The sequence below is a fragment of the Mytilus galloprovincialis genome, chromosome 1 (genome assembly GCF_965363235.1).
Source record: "Mytilus galloprovincialis chromosome 1, xbMytGall1.hap1.1, whole genome shotgun sequence".
NCBI classification, from domain to species: domain Eukaryota; kingdom Metazoa; phylum Mollusca; class Bivalvia; order Mytilida; family Mytilidae; genus Mytilus; species Mytilus galloprovincialis.
The window spans coordinates 52,695,733-52,714,641 of record NC_134838.1 but is presented as its reverse complement, the minus strand read 5'-3'; the positions used below and the strand labels follow the sequence as shown (position 1 = coordinate 52,714,641).

At 31.8% G+C, this 18,909-nt stretch overlaps 2 protein-coding genes across 2 annotated transcripts in view; one reads left to right on the top strand and one right to left on the bottom strand.

Moving 5' to 3' along the window:
- The first annotated feature begins 4,411 nt into the window (after positions 1-4,411).
- LOC143080935 (uncharacterized) lies at positions 4,412-6,705 on the top strand. The gene is made up of 3 exons (XM_076257166.1): positions 4,412-4,472; positions 5,161-5,229; positions 5,835-6,705. Exons 2-3 carry the CDS (start codon positions 5,172-5,174, stop codon positions 6,629-6,631), a joined length of 855 nt encoding a protein of 284 aa, XP_076113281.1. The 5' UTR covers positions 4,412-4,472; positions 5,161-5,171; the 3' UTR covers positions 6,632-6,705.
- An 877-nt stretch (positions 6,706-7,582) lies between these two features.
- Positions 7,583-18,909, bottom strand: part of LOC143077966 (E3 ubiquitin-protein ligase rnf213-alpha-like) — a 127,388-nt gene continuing 116,061 nt past the window's right edge. The window contains exons 79-82 of the mRNA XM_076253014.1: positions 14,307-14,504; positions 13,590-13,679; positions 11,572-11,765; positions 7,583-10,376 (exon numbers count right to left, since the gene is read on the bottom strand). Coding sequence (XP_076109129.1) covers positions 10,184-10,376; positions 11,572-11,765; positions 13,590-13,679; positions 14,307-14,504 — 675 coding nt within the window. The 3' untranslated portion in view covers positions 7,583-10,183. The remainder of the gene's footprint in view (positions 10,377-11,571; positions 11,766-13,589; positions 13,680-14,306; positions 14,505-18,909) is intronic.

Below are 18,909 nucleotides of genomic sequence, written 5' to 3'. Positions count from 1 at the left end.
GATATAATTGTACAATATGTATAATTTAATCCACATACATATCATTCCATCAAAATAGTCAAATAATATCCCAATAACCTTGCAAATTGTAAATTTTTAATCTACTCTTATTAACTTGTTTAATTGAGTAGTTAAAAACCATCTGCCGTAGCATATTGCTATAGCTGTATAAGTTTGTAAATTATGTTAAGATGTTTAACGTAAAGGCTCAAAAAGTCGGACGCTAAATGTAAAATCATCTATTCAAGTATTCTGCTGCTATTGTAAAATGACTAATTTGAAGCAGACGATACCAAAGTGAGAACCAAACATTCGATAGTCGAAGAGACAATGACAATATTGTACCAAACACTTTAAAGATGAAACGATGTAATGATGAAAGACAAGCAACAGTTCCTAAAACTATGAATAATTTGAACAGCACTGCAGTGTTGACATGAATATCAATTATATTGTCATTTTATAATTTACTATTTGCAAACGTATAAATTATTAGAAATACCTAGGATTTACTTATCCCAGGCTGAGATTAACTAAGCCGTATTTGGTACAACTTTTTAGAATTTTGGGTTCTCGATACTCTTCAAATCTATACTTGTTTGGCTTTCTAACTATTTTGATCTGAGAGCCACTGATGAGTCTAATGAAACGAAACGCGCGTCCGGGGCATAAAATTATATCCCTGATACCTTTGATAACTACTAACAATTTGTCCTTAGAACAACTGCATGAAGTCTGTCCATTTGCTTCAATTAACTGTCCTACAAGAGAAGATGGGCTCATATATAAATGGCAAAGGTGAAGGGAGAGAGCAAGTACTTAGAAAACGTCAACCAGATATATGAAATAAATCAGTAAAAAGGAGGAAACCTTTCACCCTGATGTAAACCCTTTTCAGCACGCTTCCAAGAATTGGAATAAAACAATTTCACGGTTATTCCTGATATGGATTTTAGATCTCTTAGTCAATACGATATTTGAAGGCTCGTATTTCCTATCATGATTTCCTCGATACAGGTTTGAATGATGCTCACAGGGAAGCTATTAAACCAAGAGTTCCAAGTGGTGAAGTTGAATTCACCCCTTTTCGTGAGTTTGGTGCCCGTTTAAGCATCTCTATTACTGTTTCCACGAAAATGGTCTATCTGTCGTGGCTACAGTCCTGTGTCTCAGAATGTGACCTACCATATAAGTGTTATCACCATGTTTTTACTTACATGATCAACACGGTTGGTGCCACATGTGAAAAAGGAACGCCCGGTATTACCTATAATTTTAGGGGTTCGTGATGTTCTTGATCTAGTTATAAGTGCTCTTTGTTCATTTATATTTTTCAATCTGTATTTTGTTTAAATTGGTTTGCGTCTCGTCTATCCTTTGTCATGAAAAAGATGTTTCATTTCCGAAATTTCATATTCGCTCAAGTTTCAGAGTTATAGATTGACTATATTTTGGTGATGTATTTTGGATAAGAATCATTTGCTAATCCGTTATTGCGTGGTGTTTCATCACTTGATATAACTTGTCAACGTATTACAACGGAGAAGTACGACGACGTATGGAGCAGGATTTTTTGAAAACCTCTGAGCACCTAGTATCACCCACAGTTTTGTTTGTGTGTTGTTTTTTTTTTTTTTGGGGGGGGGGGGGTCATGTTGCACAGTCTTTAGTTTTATATGTTGAGTTTTGTATACAACTGTTTATCTGTTGTTCTTTTTTGGCCATAGCGTTGACAGTTTATTGAAAACCCGCTGCATTTGTTTGCACCTGTTGTTCAGTGGTTGTCCTTTGTTGATGAGGTTCACATACGTGTTTTTCGTTTCTAGTCTTTTTTTATTGATAACACTGTTGTTTTTCCTGTTTGAAATGTTTTATACTGGTTATTTTGAGACACTTTATGACTTCTTGTTTGGGGCGATCCAAGACTCCGTGTCGAAAGCAATACGTTGACCTATAAGTATGGAGAGTTGTCTAAATTGGAACTCATACCACATATTCGTATTTCGATTTTCTACTCATGAGTTTAAATGCTTCTTTAGTATCTTACGCCTTTTTTCTACCTGTTTATGTATACATAGGAAGTGAAATGAACTTAAATCTTTTCACCATCGATGATATATATAAGAGTTACCTAAACAATGCAATAAATATTTGTTGTTTTAAATCTGCGTTTATATAAGCATTATGAGATTTGATATATATAAGAAGATGTGGTATGAGTGCCAATGAGACAACTCTCCATCCAAGCCACAACTTGTAAACGTAAACCATTACAGGTCGGATCATGGTCTTGAACACGGAGCCTTGGTTACACCGAACAGCAAGCTATAAATGGCCCTAACAATGACTAGTGTAAAACCATTCAAACTGGAAAACCAACGGTCTAATCTATATATAAAAAAAGAGAAACGAGAAACACATATGAACCACATCAACAAACGACAACCACTGAACATCAGGTTTCTGACTTCGGACAGGTGCAAACAAATTAAATGCAACGGGTTTCAACGTTTTTTTATAGGTATCAACCTACACCTTTACATTAAGCAATAGCATAACATCACAACATAGAAAGACTCTATAAAAAATCAATTGAAAAAAGACTTTACTCAATTAAAAGACATATTAACACAAACAAGTGAACATTCATTGTACAAAACAATTCGATATATGACACAATGTAAATACAAAATCAAAAATAAAATAAGGGTTGTGATGTTAAACAATTTTAGAAAGACAACCATAGGATATGTTAGAATTACATCGACCTTATTTTCTAATTATGTGTGTTGTTTTAACAGTAAAACAAAATCGTTTTTAATTTCATCTCGCAAAAATATAAAATTAAAAAGTGCAAACAGTTTTGGCGTCAAAATAGCTTTTTTAATTCCCTCTTCATAGTTTTAAAATCTTTATCGGTATTTAACCACGAACTGATCTCGTCAGAAAGAACATACAAGAAAAACCGTGCATATTTTAAACCAAAACAAAATCCTACGCATATCTGTAAATTTGTAAGAAAGTAAAATAATTGGGTAATAAATGAAAGTTTGTGAACACTATAGAACCCTTGTTAAAAAAATAATAATAGAAAAAATGAAATTAAGATAAGAGGGTATATTTGTGCGTCCGCTAAGACGTGTATCCCCGCCATATTATGTATGTGCGTGTCCGTAGACAAAAGCCTGTAATTCAGTGGTTGTTGTGGTGTTACTTATTTGATTCTCATTCCTTTTGTAAACATAAATTAGGCCGTTAGTTTTCTTGTTTTAATTGTTTTACATTTGTGATTTAGTGGCCTGTTATAGCTGACTAGGCGGTATAGGTTTGCTTATTTTTGAAATCCGTACGATGACCTGTAATTGTTCATTTCTGCATCATTTGGTGTTTTGTGAAGAGTTGTTTAATTGACAATCCTACCACATTTTCTCTATAGTGGAAGTTGCTTGCAGTTGCAGGATTTAACATAGAAAGCAAGGAAGCTATGCACATATGCATTAGTTGTGTTATTCCCTTGCCAATTGGATGAAAATGCAAAACTTATGTTGTTGTCTTTTCTAATTTCATTTAAACACCAAGTATAAAACACTTTCAATTTCTTATAATTGTTGATGACTAATTTTGCATAAAAATTCAAATTAAATTCAACCTCGGAAAACGTTATTTGAGAAACAGAAGTTGTTGCTAACTTCTATTTCTATATCTGTTTGTTTTACAGATGACAATGAATAAGTTCCGATGGTCGGAGCCTCTTCTTTTTAACAATTAAAACTAAGCCAACATTGCGTACGTTTCATAAACAACATGACAAATGCCATATGTGGAGCAGGAACTTCGTCTCTATCCGGAACACCTATTTCTTATATGTTCGTTGGTTTGGATTTTAGCTTAAAATCATTCTCGCCCAGTTTGTAAACGTAAGCTCAAACCTGTTCAAATCAGATAGTTACGTAATGAGTCTAAATAATAGCTGTGTTTCCAAAAGCTGTTGATTTAAATGTCGAATAGTGGTTTTCAAGCAATTCTAACAGAAACGTAATAACGTCCATATAATAATGAAATAAAAGGCTTCTGGTTAGTTTTAATTAAAACAGTCCAAGTCTCTGATTACAACGAAAATAATAACGTGCATATTTTACCAAATTGATAATAAGTCAAGCAATATTTCGTAATAACTACACGTATTATGACATAATGACAAATATGTTTCTTGTTAGAAGAAAAAGAAAGTGTTATTCGCCCTTAATACCCTTAAAAATAAAGCATAATCCGCAATTTTATAGAAATATGACATTGTGACATTTAATGAGTTCGAATACGTTTACGAATTCATCATTTGCAGTTCAGTAACATGTTTCCTTGTGTGTACGTCATGTATAGGAAAAACTAATTGAAACTGGTATAAAAGAACAATTCTGAGGCAGCAAAACACTATTCAGTTCCACTTAATATTTCAATTGCTTTAAACAAAGGTAAGACCATGTTTTCACATAGATATATATTTTAAATGAATGTTAACAAAAAATACAATTATAGCGATGAAGGTTAAAAAAATTTAAGCCATTAAAGAATTAGAAAGGGGATTGATAAGGTGTATAGAGTTACGAGTATGGGTGAGTCTATATTTATTCCTGAAAAGTAATATTGCATTATTGTATTTTGTGTATGTTTATAAAATTTGTTACAAATTTATTGTTAAGAATTTATATGACAATAAATATTTGTATTGCAATTAATTATAAATTGAAACTATAATTTCTCGATTTATTGATATGCAATATCCGCATTGAGCTTGGTCGGTTTTTGTTTTTCGTCATATCCCTTAAAGATTTAAGACACTTGAATTTAAAATTCTATTTGCTTTAATTTTAATTTTCAATCAAGTAAAAAAAGACTTTTGGAAAAAAAAAAATTACAAAATATATAACTTTCGACAACCTGTAGCTCGAAAACTTTTTATAGTTTTTTAACCTAAATTCAAGATCCGTTTGAAATTTATCTTTTCATTTTACCCCAAAATCATAAGTTATCCCTCCGAGGATTGTTTCCGACATGTAACTGTCTTGTTTTCAATAGTAAATCAAGTATTCACTGTTTTTAGTCATTCATGTGCCGATTATGATTTTTTTTCAGACATGATATTAATCCTGTGTTTTTCAGATTTCTTAGAGATGATGAAATTTCAGAACTTTCTCTTTTCGATGGCATTGACCGCAGTGACAGTAGCCGGTAAGACAAATATTCGATTTGCCTGTACGAGATTTTAGGCTGCTTTAACAGAAGTGTTTTCGATATCGAGATAACAAATATTTATACCTTACCGCAGAAAAATCTTCGGCAAGATAAAATTTCAACACAAATTTGTGAAAACTATAATAGAATGCCTTGAAACAAATTGTTTTCTTTTTTAGTTTTGTCTTATGTTATAAGGGTTCTTTTATAGCTTAATGTACGATATGGGCTTTGATCAGTGCTTGTACTCTAAGGTCAATGCACTGGTTAACACTCTTAGCATTTGATCAATGGTAGATATTTGTTTTTGGGCCAAAAAAAAACACATCCTTATATTTATATATACTTCTCATCTATTGTTTTACTAGATATGTGAAAAAGTTAATTAATCTCCGAGAAGAATCCAAACTGTACGTGCCTGATAAAATGGCAAAATCAAAAGCTCAAACACATCGAAGGAATTGATGACAACTGTCATATTCCTGACTTGGTACGGCATTATTTTATTTAGAAAATGGTCGATTATTCCTGGTTTAAAGGCTAGCTAAACCTCTCTCTTGTATTAGAAAATTATATAAAATGTCATATATTTGATTTTACAGTCTATGCACCAAAGGAAAAACATGCAATAGATAGACATGGAGTGGAAAACACAGTTAGAAGAAACGGAAACGGGCGTCATGGTGGTGAATCCCTTTCTGTGTTGGATGTTATTGATGCAAATCGACGGTCAGGATCAAGAGGAGTTGAAACATCTCATGGAATAGGCAGTGAATTTATAACACACGGGTCATCAGACAGTATAGGATTGTCTGGTGGTTCTGTTGGAAGCAGGACCTCTGTATCAAGGGGCTCTTCAGCTGGTTTGTCTCGTGGTTTATCTGACGATGACAGTATCAGTAATTGTCATTATGGGTGTGGAGATGACAAGTTATGTCGTTCAGGACATAAATGTGTACATGATGGTTGTAGCAGTTACTGCGTCGATATTTCATCTAGAAGTTCATCATCTGGCTTGACCAGAGTTTCAAATAATGATGATCATATGTCATCTGGCAGCAGAATTGGTTCATCTGGTCTGACTAGAAATATTGATCTCTCTCGCAGTTCTCATTTAGAAACCATTTGTAGTAGACGTGGAGTGTCTGGTCATTCAGGTTCTGATATCCTTGACTCAATCAGCGCTGGACGCGGTGGACTAGACACTGGTTCTTCCAGACGTAGTGGTTCAATTCGTACTTCAGGTTCAGGAGTTGATTCGACGTCAGTACTAGGAGGAAAAACTGATTGCAAAAGAGACTGTTTTAGTGATGGAGATTGTCCATCAACCAAATTCTGTGCCACTGTTAATTGCCATAAAATTTGCCGTAGAAAGCCATCAAAGGGATACCTCGGATAGACACTAGATGAAATCCAAAATTTGCACACAAACTATTTCTTTTGTTTATGAAATAAAATGTTGTACAAATCTTGCTTTATTATAAAAGTGTTTGATTTCATACCGACATCACCGCAATCTTAATAAAACATAATTTCAATTTACAATAAAAGTCTAATGTTGGACAGTAAGAGAACAAATCTTTAAGGGGGCATAATCTACTATTTAGAAAAATATATAAAATGTGATTCTTTTTGTTTCATCATATATTGATAAAATCAAAAATTAAAATAACATTTCGTTATAAGCAGATAGTTTGGACCGATTTTTCAAAATAACCCTAAAACATCGCTGATGTAATTGACTTACAAGTCAATAATTTAACCTGTTTGAATCCGTATTCATGTGATCCTCATTGTAATCCGCCCCTTAGTTTGCGACTATTATTACTCAATGTTCATGTATGGCCTCCAGACAGCTCCAGACAGCATTCCAAACACCTACAGAATTTGCTTTCTTTTCATTTACCGATAGCAAACATTTAAAAAAAAAATACAATACATGTGGCATTTATAACATGTCTTTACTTGAATAATTTCACTTTACCTTCCTTAGCTACATAGGATGGAATTCCGGAGTTTTATTGAAACATCCCGGAGACTGGCAAACTGACTGTTTTCAGACTTAATTTAATTGCCTAACAAGCCATTGTTGATATGTATCGATTTACTTAAACCATGAATTTTTATCGATAATCAGGTTTTACAGTTTGTGTGTGTGTCTATATCTATGTTTTTGTTTTAATTTCACTTTCATGTTTTTGCCCTGTTTGGGTGCCTCATATTGACATTTTGTTCATTGTAGCTTATAGTTACCAAAATATTTTTTTTCTTCCTAAAATGAATTTTATATAAACCTCAAGTGAAAAGAATGTTGATAAATACATTTCTATCCAAAGAAAAATAGACAAAATTGTATGAGCTGGTATAAAAATTTATTGATAAACAATAAGGATTTCATAACGATGCATAACGAAAACTAAGTATACTGAATAAAACTAAATAACAACAAAAACAACATCTACAGTCAGAGGTCAATAGTGTTCAAAAGCTCGAACATCTTCTAATTATATATTCATATAAAAAGACATTTTAAAAAATATTGTCAAAAACCAAATCTTTGTCTGAATTTGTTGAACTTTTTATGTCATTTTAACTTCTAAATGTGTACAGTATCTATTTGTTATTATAAAACAATTACCACAGGTCCATAATGAGAAATTATTTTTACATACAGATATTAAAATAAACATATTTTTTTTCTTATAGAGTCATACATTTTTTCTTGCAGGAACTCAAATTGGTCTTCAAACACTAGTTTCCAAGAAATCATAAATCATACATACATTTCATAATCATTTCAAGAAACTGTAGACAAATTATATTCTTAATTGTAAAATGAAATGGAGAATGGGTCCATGGGACACTGATAATGCCCCTGCTTAAATGTAAAAAGAGACATAACTCATGCAACTTCATGCAACCTAAATTTGATCTGTGTCTTATGTAATAATTAAGCGTTATGTATAAGTTTCATAACATTTAACTGAGGCAGTGGCATAAAATAAATCAATCCAGACAGGAAATATCTTATTTATGGAAAATTTTTATTACAAAATGTTTTTTGGTATGAGATACATAACGCATTTTTCAAATGGTGAAAATCTTCTGACCTCTTACTGTACATCAAACAAAAAAAAATAAACAATTATACATCCTGTTTACTAATTGCAAAACAAAGAAAAAAATAATACTGATGAATGAATTATCACAAACAAATGATTGACCCTCTTAAAATTGCAAAAAATAAACAAGTATGCATGCACAATACACTGTAGAACTAAATCAACTTTCTTGCATTGATTACTTGCATAACATATTTAAAACAAAGTAACTTCCTTATCAAAAATCATTTACAAACTAGATCACCATAATCTGACTAAGTTACTCGAAAGCTTTACTATTAAATTATTATTGATTAAGCTGTTGTTATCAGTTTTGAATCTCTAGTATAAACAAGAATATGTATCAAGTACACGGATGCCTCATATGCACATTCATTTTCTATGTTCAGTAGACTGTGAAAATGAGATAGAATTTCTAATTTTGGCATTAAAATTAGAAAGATTATATCATAGGGAACATGTTTACTAAGTTTCAAGTTGATTGGACTTCAACTTCATCCAAAACTACCTTGACCAAAAACTTTAACCTGATGCGGGACAAACTGACGAACAAACGGATGGACGAACGGACAAATAGACACACAGACCAGAAAACTAAATGCCCATAAATAGGGCATAAAAAAAAGGATTTTTTTTTTTAAAACATAATAGAAATACAGACCAAATCATGTAAACCTTACTCAACAAACATACTCAATAAACATTCTAATCTTAAATAAATGACCACTGAGTCCATGCAATACAATAGATTTATCAAAATATGCAAAATCACATGTGTTTCATAAATCAAGTAAAAAAAGTGTCAAAGCATAATAAGAGCTACATGTAATAAAAATATAATAACAATAACAAAATGTTCCCATATACAAAAATATCAATATGTTTATTCAAATGAAACTATTAAAGAAACCACCTTTTAACTTTGAGCTGTTGGATTTTTTTTATCTGAATTTTTTCCTCCCAAAATATTCTAGCTTTATATTATTATTTAAAGAACTTATCATTAAATTTAATGGCAAAAATCTCAATCAGAACTTTCCAGATCAGAATATCAATTACCACTAAAATGGGAATCAACATGTTTTTAACTTTGACCCTCCCAATCAAGATTTGCATGGTCATTGACAATAGTGAACTGATACCTTATGAAAACTTTCATGAAAATACTTTATTTTCTGGTTAATTCTTTTATATCAACATTTCTAAAATTGTTTTTCTAGGAATGCAAATAAATGCTTTACCAATTCTATGGATCAACATTTCTAAAATTGTTTTTCTAGGATTGCAAATAAATGTTTTACCAATTCTATGGTCAATCTTATCAACACACTAATAAGCATATAGACTAAAATAAGTATCTATAACTTTCAATCCTGATCCCTTACCTACAAAAATTTATAATGAACCACATTACAAGACCAAAAAATAAATCATATTATACCTGAACAAAAAAAAACCCAATCATACTATTAACAATTTCAATGGCATGCTCATAGTATAAAAAATAACAAAGAGCCATTTACTCCAGTATAAAACTATTTTGGTTTATGACAATTTTTTGGGTACATAATGAAAAATCTCATGACAAATTAGTTAGACTATCTTGGCAACCCATAGCTATGTATACATTGACTTAAACATATTTGAATCAAATTTTGTATGATAAAATAATATTTTTTCTTCCTGGAAATATATCAATTCTAATTAGAATAAGTCTGAAATCTTAATACAAACAAAATTATTCTTTGAAACTTTCAACCATAAAAAAGAAAGTCAACTTGCAGTAACCATGGTAAGTACACAAACTTGAAAGTCTTATCAATATGTTTCTATAACATCTGCACCTTCTTGTCAGTAAATATTTCATTAATAATAACCCATATTTCTACTCCATGACAGCAAAGCAGATGAGAATCTTCATCCTTAGGTAAAGCATTAACAAATCTTTGAAGCCAATCCTGTGTTGGAGTTTCATTTACATATGGGGGATCATACAGATAAGATTCAATTGCTTCTTTCAATCTGAAAATAGAAACAAGGCTTACTTACATTGAATGCTAATAGCATTGCTTACTAAGGAATGATCCAATAGCTTCAAAACAGAATTTTAATTATGTTTTCGAAAGCAAATTAAAATTCTGGAACTATTGACACAAACTATTTTCTAATGAAGAAAAAACACATCCACTTAAGGGATAGATATGTGACAATTTTGTTTCATAAGGTCAGTTATAACAAAAATAATATTTACCTCAGGATCAAATAAACTCATCATAGATATATACCAGGATTAAATTTTATATTTATGCCAGACGGGCGTTTCGTCTACAAGAGACTTATCAGAGACGCTCGAATAAAAACATGTTTAAAAGGCCAAATAAGGTACGACATTGAAGTGCATTGAGGACCAAAAATTCCTAAAAGTATTGCCAAATACAGCTAAGGTAATCTATTCCTGAGGTAGAAATACCTTATTTTCTCAAAAATTCAAAGTTTAATCTCCACCAGCAGTGGCATGGACCCAGTGGTTGCAAATAAACTCATCATAGATACCAGGATTAAAATTTTATATTTACGCCAGACGCACATTTCATCTACAATTATTTTTTTTTTAAACCAACAATTATACTTTGTTTTAGGGATTTATTTGGGGATGTGCATGCTAAATAAAAAATATTAAAACTGTGAGCTGCTAACTAAGGAACACCCTCCCCTTATAAGTATTCTGTAAAATGGAAGTTGAAAATTGATTGATGTGAAAGCATATCAAACGATACCCCATATGAATCTAGATACCAAATTCTAAGCCACTCTGATTTGTAGTTCCTGAGAAATTTACAAATGTAATGGGCAATTTAATGCATTCTTTGATAAATGCATGAAATCGTATTTGTAATTTAATGCATGGTTTTGTCAAAGTAATTGTAATAGAGGGTGGTAAAGGGTCATTTCCCTGCAACGTGTTTTGCCATTTTTATTTCATGTGCAGCCGTGAAAAAGGATTGTTATTTAACGTGTTTCCTGAATCCGGTAAAAAGATCCACGTGCAAGAAATTTTAATTGTTAGTTCATTGTGATATGGGAATTTTATTTGGCGTTCTTCCGTGTAGATACCCCCCTTTATGCCCCTCGTAATACAGTGCATAACATAGCAATGTAATTTGCCTCATGCCTGAAATTATTCTTTAACACATAAATTTGATGGATAAATACATACCTAACCTTGGACATATCAACCGACTCTTCATCTTTCTGAGGAATGTCTATAGTTAGCAGAAGACAGTCAAAAATCATCTGTGACAGGTAATCTAGTTGTTCTATCGGTAAGTTGTTCAAGATCTCATACAAAGCATCACTTTGTCCTTCAGAAAGTTTCTGTTTGAAAGTCGAGGCAATATTATCAAATGATTCCTGCAATGGAAATGAACAAAATTTTTAAAGCTTTCTTTGATACAATAAAGCTAAAAATGACATGCTCTAAACTGTAATATCCCCATCTTAAATTCCCATCACATTTTCAATATGCGGATTAAAGTACTTTAGTATGAAGAACTGGCAAATTTGTATTCAAACAGTATTTCTATTTGTGGGTACTAACTCTTTTGAATTTCCCAAGTTGCTTCCATGGAAAACTAATGACATCTACATACAACTCATACTGTCACATGCATAACTCAGTCCCGTTTGACATTTACCAGTACAGGTTATTTATTGAAACTTTATTTGGACTCATACGACTTTCCACTTGATTTCAGCATTATTTTTAAATAAAGGGCTGCGCTTTAGCGCATGATACGCCCGTTGCTCTTTTAACTTGTCTTTTATGCTTTAAATGAATTTATATGATCAACTAGAAATATACATACAAATCAAAAGGGATGTTACATTAATATATTCACCAAAGTTTCATAAAATCCCCCTTTTTTAGGTATAAAAATTCATTACTTAAGAAAACGTAAAATCTAAAATTTATAAAAATGGAAAAGGAGCTTATGTCAATAGATATAAACAATTTATCAAAGTTGCATAAAATTTTGTGAAAGTGTTAGTTATTGTCCCAAAATTCGAAAATCCCCCCTTTTTTAAGCATAAAAATTCATAACACGGAAATGTAAAATCTGAAATTTATAAAAATTGAAAGGGAGCTTACATCAATAGATATAAACAATTCACCAAAGTTTCATGGACATTGGTGAAAGCCTTTTTGAGTTATTGTCCGATTCGTGTTGAAAATCCCCCTTTTTTTATGAATAAAGCCACATAAATCCAAAACTTAAAATCTGAAATTTATAAAAATTAAAAGGGAGCTTACATCAATAGATATAAACAATTCACCAAAGTTTCATGGACATTGGTGAAAGCCTTTTTGAGTTATTGTCCGAAGTGTTGAAAATCCCCCTTTTTTTTATGAATAAAGCCCCATAAATCCAAAACTTAAAATCTGAAATTTATAAAAATTGAAAGGGAGCTTACATCAATAGATATAAACAATTTACCAAAGTTTCATGGACATTGGTGAAAGCCTTTTTGAGTTATTGTCCAAAGTGTTGAAAATCCCCCTTTTTTTATGAATAAAGCCCCATAAATCCAAAACTTAAAATCTGAAATTAAAAAAAAAACAAAAGGGAGCTTACGTCAATAGATATAAACAATTCACTTAAGTTTCATGGAAATTGGTGAAAGTGTTTTTGAGTTATTGTCCGAAGTGTGGACGACGGACGGACGGACAACGGTATACCATAATACGTCCCGTCTAAAAGACAACGGGCGTATAAAAACTCCTCTCAACATTAGATAACTGAATTAATACCTAATATATCATATCATAGGAAACATGCGTACTTATAAAGTTTCAGGCTGATGTGACTTCAACTTCATCAAAAACTTTAACCAAAACTTTAACCTGAACTTTGCACTATCATTTTCTATGTTCAATGGACCGTGAAATTGTGGCCAAACTTAAATTCAAATTTAAAATTAGAGAGATCATATCATGGGGAACATGTATACTATGTTTCAAGTTGATTGAACTTCAACTTTATCAAAAACTACCTTGACCAAAAGCTTCAACCTGAAGTGGGACAGACGGACAAACAGACGAACGGAAGGACCGACGGATGCACAGACCAGAAAACATAATGCCCCTCTACTATCATAGGTGGGGCATAAAATGACCAAATTTCCATAAAAATGGGTAAAGGTAATAAAAACAATGCATACAACAATAATACAGACCTTATCATTGTTTTCTAGAAGTTTAGTTTTCTCCAGTGCCAAAGTCATCCATAAACTTTGTATGTGTTTACATTTACAGAACTGTTGTGCCTGAAATATAAAAATAAATACTTACTACAGTTATTTTCCCCTTACAAGAATCCCCTTTCAATATTCCTTTCATTGAGCATAATCTAAAATAATTCTCTGATATGGTCATATTACTATGGAATGCATGTGTGTTCCATGTCAGGAGATATAATTACTTTGATTTGCTTTATGAATTGTATTGTGACTCCATTTTGAAGGTCTGTTCTATTGTATTGTGACTCCATTTTGGAGGTCTGTATTGCCAATATTATTGAGTTGAGTGTTTTAACTGATTTTGATAATACAATATCCACTACATACCTTTTACATATAAAAAAAATAAAAATGAAAACTTGTATACCTATATAATTAATGCAAACAAATTGTGTCAGGGAGTGTACATATCTAATGTGCATGTTCAATAGGCAATTTACCAAAAAAGACTAATGAGTGAAATATCTAAGCTGTAAACAATTTATTATAAAGCAGTAAACAATAATTACAGTGTAACAGTTTCATCATAGAACAAGGCATTGAATTCAGAGTTGAACTGATTTATTTTTATCAGACCACAATTTGATTTATATAATCATTATTTTTGTAGTAAAGTGATCTAATAAAAGTATAAATGAAATTTTAATTGTTTACCTTCTGACTAACCAAGGAGTCATCAATCTTCAGTATGTTGACCATAAAGTCACTCAATGGACTCTCAGGGTCAGAACCAACTGACTTGAGGAAGCTTATAGCTATATCCAGTTTGTCCATAGTATCACATAATTCTGGGAATGGCTTTTGATTCAAGTCTTTTTTTATCTGGCTAAGTACAGGGGCACTGATTTTTTCCTGTGTGAATAGAGAAACTAACCAATTTTACAATTATACTATTTCTAATTAATATCTCTTAAATATAACATGATACAGCTGTATCTAAACCTGTCGATGTTTTAAACTTACAGTCGATTTCATTGGGGGTGTAGAGAAAGGTAGAATCCTTGTTAGCTGAACTGTGAAGTCATTATTAGGTAAGTATACTACCCTCCTTACGAAGACTTACAGACAGATAGATTGATTATCTGTCGGACAAGTCTACTGTTATAGCAGGGTAGTTTACCTAACCTTATGACTTCATGGTTTAGCTAACAAGCAAGCTAACCAAGGATTCTACCTTTCCCTACACACTAAATAAAATCAGCTGTTAAGTATCCTAAATGGTTTTTTTTCTATTCCGTATCTGAACATATATAAGGTGTTAACATTATAGCTATAAGTATCTAACATGTTTTTAAATTAAAGTTTCAACAAGGTCATTACACTATTTTTGTACTTGAATTTGTTCATTGTTTTAGAATCTAATTAAGGAATGGCTGTAATATTTTTTCTGTCTATGAAGAAATAACATAAAAAATTTGGTGCACACTGAATAACGCGCGTAGCGGGTTATTTAACAGTGTGCACCACATTTTTTATGTTATTTCGAATAGACAGAAAAAATATTACAGTCATTTCTTATAATTTAATTCTAAATTCCATTTTAAATTGTAGAAAACCACGAAAAAACGTTGATGACGTCACGGTCACATGACTAAATTATGTCTATGGGCTCATAACAAAGTAAGGTCAGCCAATCAGAAGACGTGTAACATCCAAAATTAAATTATTGAATGATGGGTTTTATTTTCAAAAGTGCACATCATAGCATTGTAACTTGTTGGCACTGTCAACAATTGATATTCTACCTCCACTTTGTGGTAAAATATGCTTGAAATATTTCACTTGGAAGAACAAAGTCTTAACCAAATATCACTTTGCTTTACATAATATGTGGACAAAAGCCATACCTTTTTTTTAAATTTAGATGATAATTTAACATCCTGGTTTTATATATTAATGGATGGACATTGCCTTATAGTTCAATTAAATTCTGACGGTCAAAAGATTGTTTATGCTTTCAACAGAAACTTCCTCATTCATTAAAACTTTTTCTTCAACTAGTAGGTTAATGAAAAGGCTAAGACAAATCTTAGAATTCTACCTGTCTTTTGATCTATGGTATCTATGATGAGTTTATTGTAAACTTGGTTAATAGATGAAAATCCAATCGAATTGAATGATTTGATATTCAAAGGACAAGGTATGATAAGAGGTGTTTTTGGCCCCCTTCCCAAATAAGTTCATATGTACATCATTGATAGCCTCAGTATAGAAACTATTCAAAACTTTTAATTTTTTTATGTTCCGGTAAAAGGAAGGTTGCCTAGCAACGGTTTTATTAAAAAGCCAAATTATCACTTATGCATTGCTTTCTCATTACACATTAGCATAATTCAAAATAGTATTGTTTGTTTAACAATAACTTGAGGTTGAAACTGAAAAGTCACTTCAATTTCAGTTAAAAAAATGCTTAGCAACAACCTAGCAACAAAAATATTGCCTAGCAACAGTTCAAAAATTTGTAATTTCTGCCATATGAGGTATGAAAATAGCAATATTAAAAGATTTAACTACCGTAAATGATTTTTCTTTCATATATGATATCTGAGTCACTGTCATCATTATTTTTTTAAGAAAATCATATTGACCATAGCAACCTAAAAGTTGCTTAGCAACAGCCGAAAAAGATAAAAATTAAATTGAACTACAAAAAAACCTTTTGATTTTTAATTGTACAAATTAGGGTAAAATCGGGTCAAATTGGTTAATACATGCAAGAATAACTAGCAGTAAGAAATGAAAGAAGGTCAATTGTATATCATGCTGATAAAAAGATTAGCAACCAAATTAGTGCCTAGCAACGGTTAAATAATTATTATTTTTGTATACCGAAGTAGGATTACAGCTTCATTATTATATTTTTAGGAAGTAAATATTAAGTCATATCCTATTACCAAAAACAGAGTTGAGATCTCAAAAAACATGTTTAACCCTACCTATTTTTGTGCCTGTCCCAAGTTAGGAACCTCTGACCTTTGTGAGTGTTGTATGATTTTTAATTTTAGTTTCTTGTGTATAATTCGGAGTTTAGTATGACGTGCATTATTACTGAACTAGTATACATATTTGTTTAGGGGTCAGCTGAAAGATGCCTCAGGGTGCGGGAGTTTTTCGTTGTATTGAAGACCCATTGGTGGCCTTTAGTTGTTGTCTGCTCTATGGTCGGGTTGTTGTCTCTTTGTCACATTCCCCATTTCCATTCTCAATTTTAGTATTAAATAAACGATAGCTATCAAGGAATTGGTCGGTTTATTCGACAAAAATACATAAATCCAAAAACTTTAACCTGAAGCGGGACAGACGGACGAACGGACGAACGAACAGACAGATGCACATACCAGAAAACATAATGTTCATAAAGGAGGCATAAAAAGCTTTTAATTGTATAATAAGTGGAACACTTATAATTCATGAATAATAGTGGCAGTTATGAATAAAGCATTTCACATTTACGTGATGATTACCGCTACATTAAAAAACTCAAATGGATTAAAACTACTATTGAAGATTCAGTATCAGATTTATACAGTATGTATGGCAAATATGCATAGCTTGTACAATGCCATTTTTTGTCACTTTCAGAATCGTACACTGTGAACTTTTTAACACTTTTCATGGAATTCTAAAAAAAGTAATACTGAAAACAAAGTTCTAAGTTTTCGGTGAGGTCAGGGGTCAAGACGTTAAAAACACTCTCATGAAGATGTGTAGACGAAAGAGGTATGAACATCTTCAAGTTTCTCTAAAAATTCATTATTTCTACGATATATATCCTGAAATTAACACACTGATCGCCGGTATATAGTATCATGTGCAATCATACCACATCTCTTTATCATATCCAAAATGTTATGCTTTTTTTAATGAAACAGTTATTGGTAAGTAGTATTTCATGAAACCCAAACACATTTGAATTTGATTAGAAACGTAGACATACTTCATTAGAGGGTCTCGGTGGCCGATTGGTCTAAGAAGTTACTTCTGTAATCATTAGCCAGTCAACACTGAGGTTGTGAGTTCGATCCACGCTCGTGCGGGTGCACTCGATTGCAACCTTAATTTCTCCTTTCAATGTTGATCTATTTATTATTTTCATTCTGAATGTCTTAAATTGCAGGACTGAATGTTCAGCCAAAAGGTTTCAACTTTCACTATTTACAGCCGATTTCATTGAGTGTGTAGCCAAAGGTAAAATCTTTGGTAAGCTTGTTTGATTTGTAAGCTGAACCGTGAAGTCATTATTATGTCAGGTTTACTACCATCCTTTCAAAATAGCCTAGTCCATTAGACAGATAGATTGGTAATCTGCTGAACAAGTCTTTTCTAAAAGGAGGTTAGTGCACCTGACCTAACAATGACTTCATGGTTCAGGTAACAAGCAAGCTAACTAAAGATATTACCTTTGGCTTCACACTCAATGAAATCGGCTGTAGAAGTCACTAGGTTCAACCTTTCCGGTATTGAAAAAATATTTGAAACTACTAAAAAAATCTTATTTATTGCATTAGGGACATTAAACTGTAGTACTAGTAGTGCAATTTATGCCTTCAATTATATATATAGCAAGTGAGAGGGAATACAAGTTCAACTACCGTTTTTGGTAAATATTCAATAACTACCCTAATTGTTTTTAGTAGCAAGAAATATTGACTTAGTCCAAAAACCTGACACTTTTAGAGTATTTGAAGAATAATAAAAATCCTGTGACAATGCATGCTTCCATAATGTGTACAATAAACCTATTAGGTATTAAAGATGTAGCTCAAAAACTGTAGGAGGATAACCGACTCTTTATATAGCTTGTACCAAAAAGTTAATGTGTCAAAATACCGGACATTTAATTTGATAAATAAAAATCAAAACCCTGTAGACATACACACCTTCATTATAAATAAAAAGCTTTTTAGCTCAAAAACTGAAGAAGATAGCTAGACGTATATATCCGGACAAAAACAGACGAACGGACGGATGGATGGACGGACAGGTCTAAATTAACGAACGTGCTCGACATTTTGTCACGTGGGGGAGGGGAACAAATGTGAAATAAAACTAAGGGGACATAGTTTGGTAAACTACCTGTACATTGAACAGGTCAGAAGTACCAGCCCACTCCAGGATTCGGTATAGGTTTGGCATGAAAGTTTGTCACTTACATAGAACTCCAGACAAAACAAAATACATATTTAAAATGGCTAACAAATACAGTCACGTTTTATTTGAAAATCTAAAGATTCAATTCAATGCCACATTAATTTTG

What these genes read in the sequence shown, in the direction of transcription:
- LOC143080935 (XM_076257166.1), top strand. Translation starts at nt 5,172, where the DNA reads ATGATGAAATTTCAGAACTTTCTCTTTTCGATGGCATTGACCGCAGTG. An exon ending in GACCGCAGTGACAGTAGCCG is followed by an intron (nt 5,230 to 5,834) that starts GTAAGACAAATA and finishes TTGATTTTACAG; the next exon opens with TCTATGCACCAAAGGAAAAA.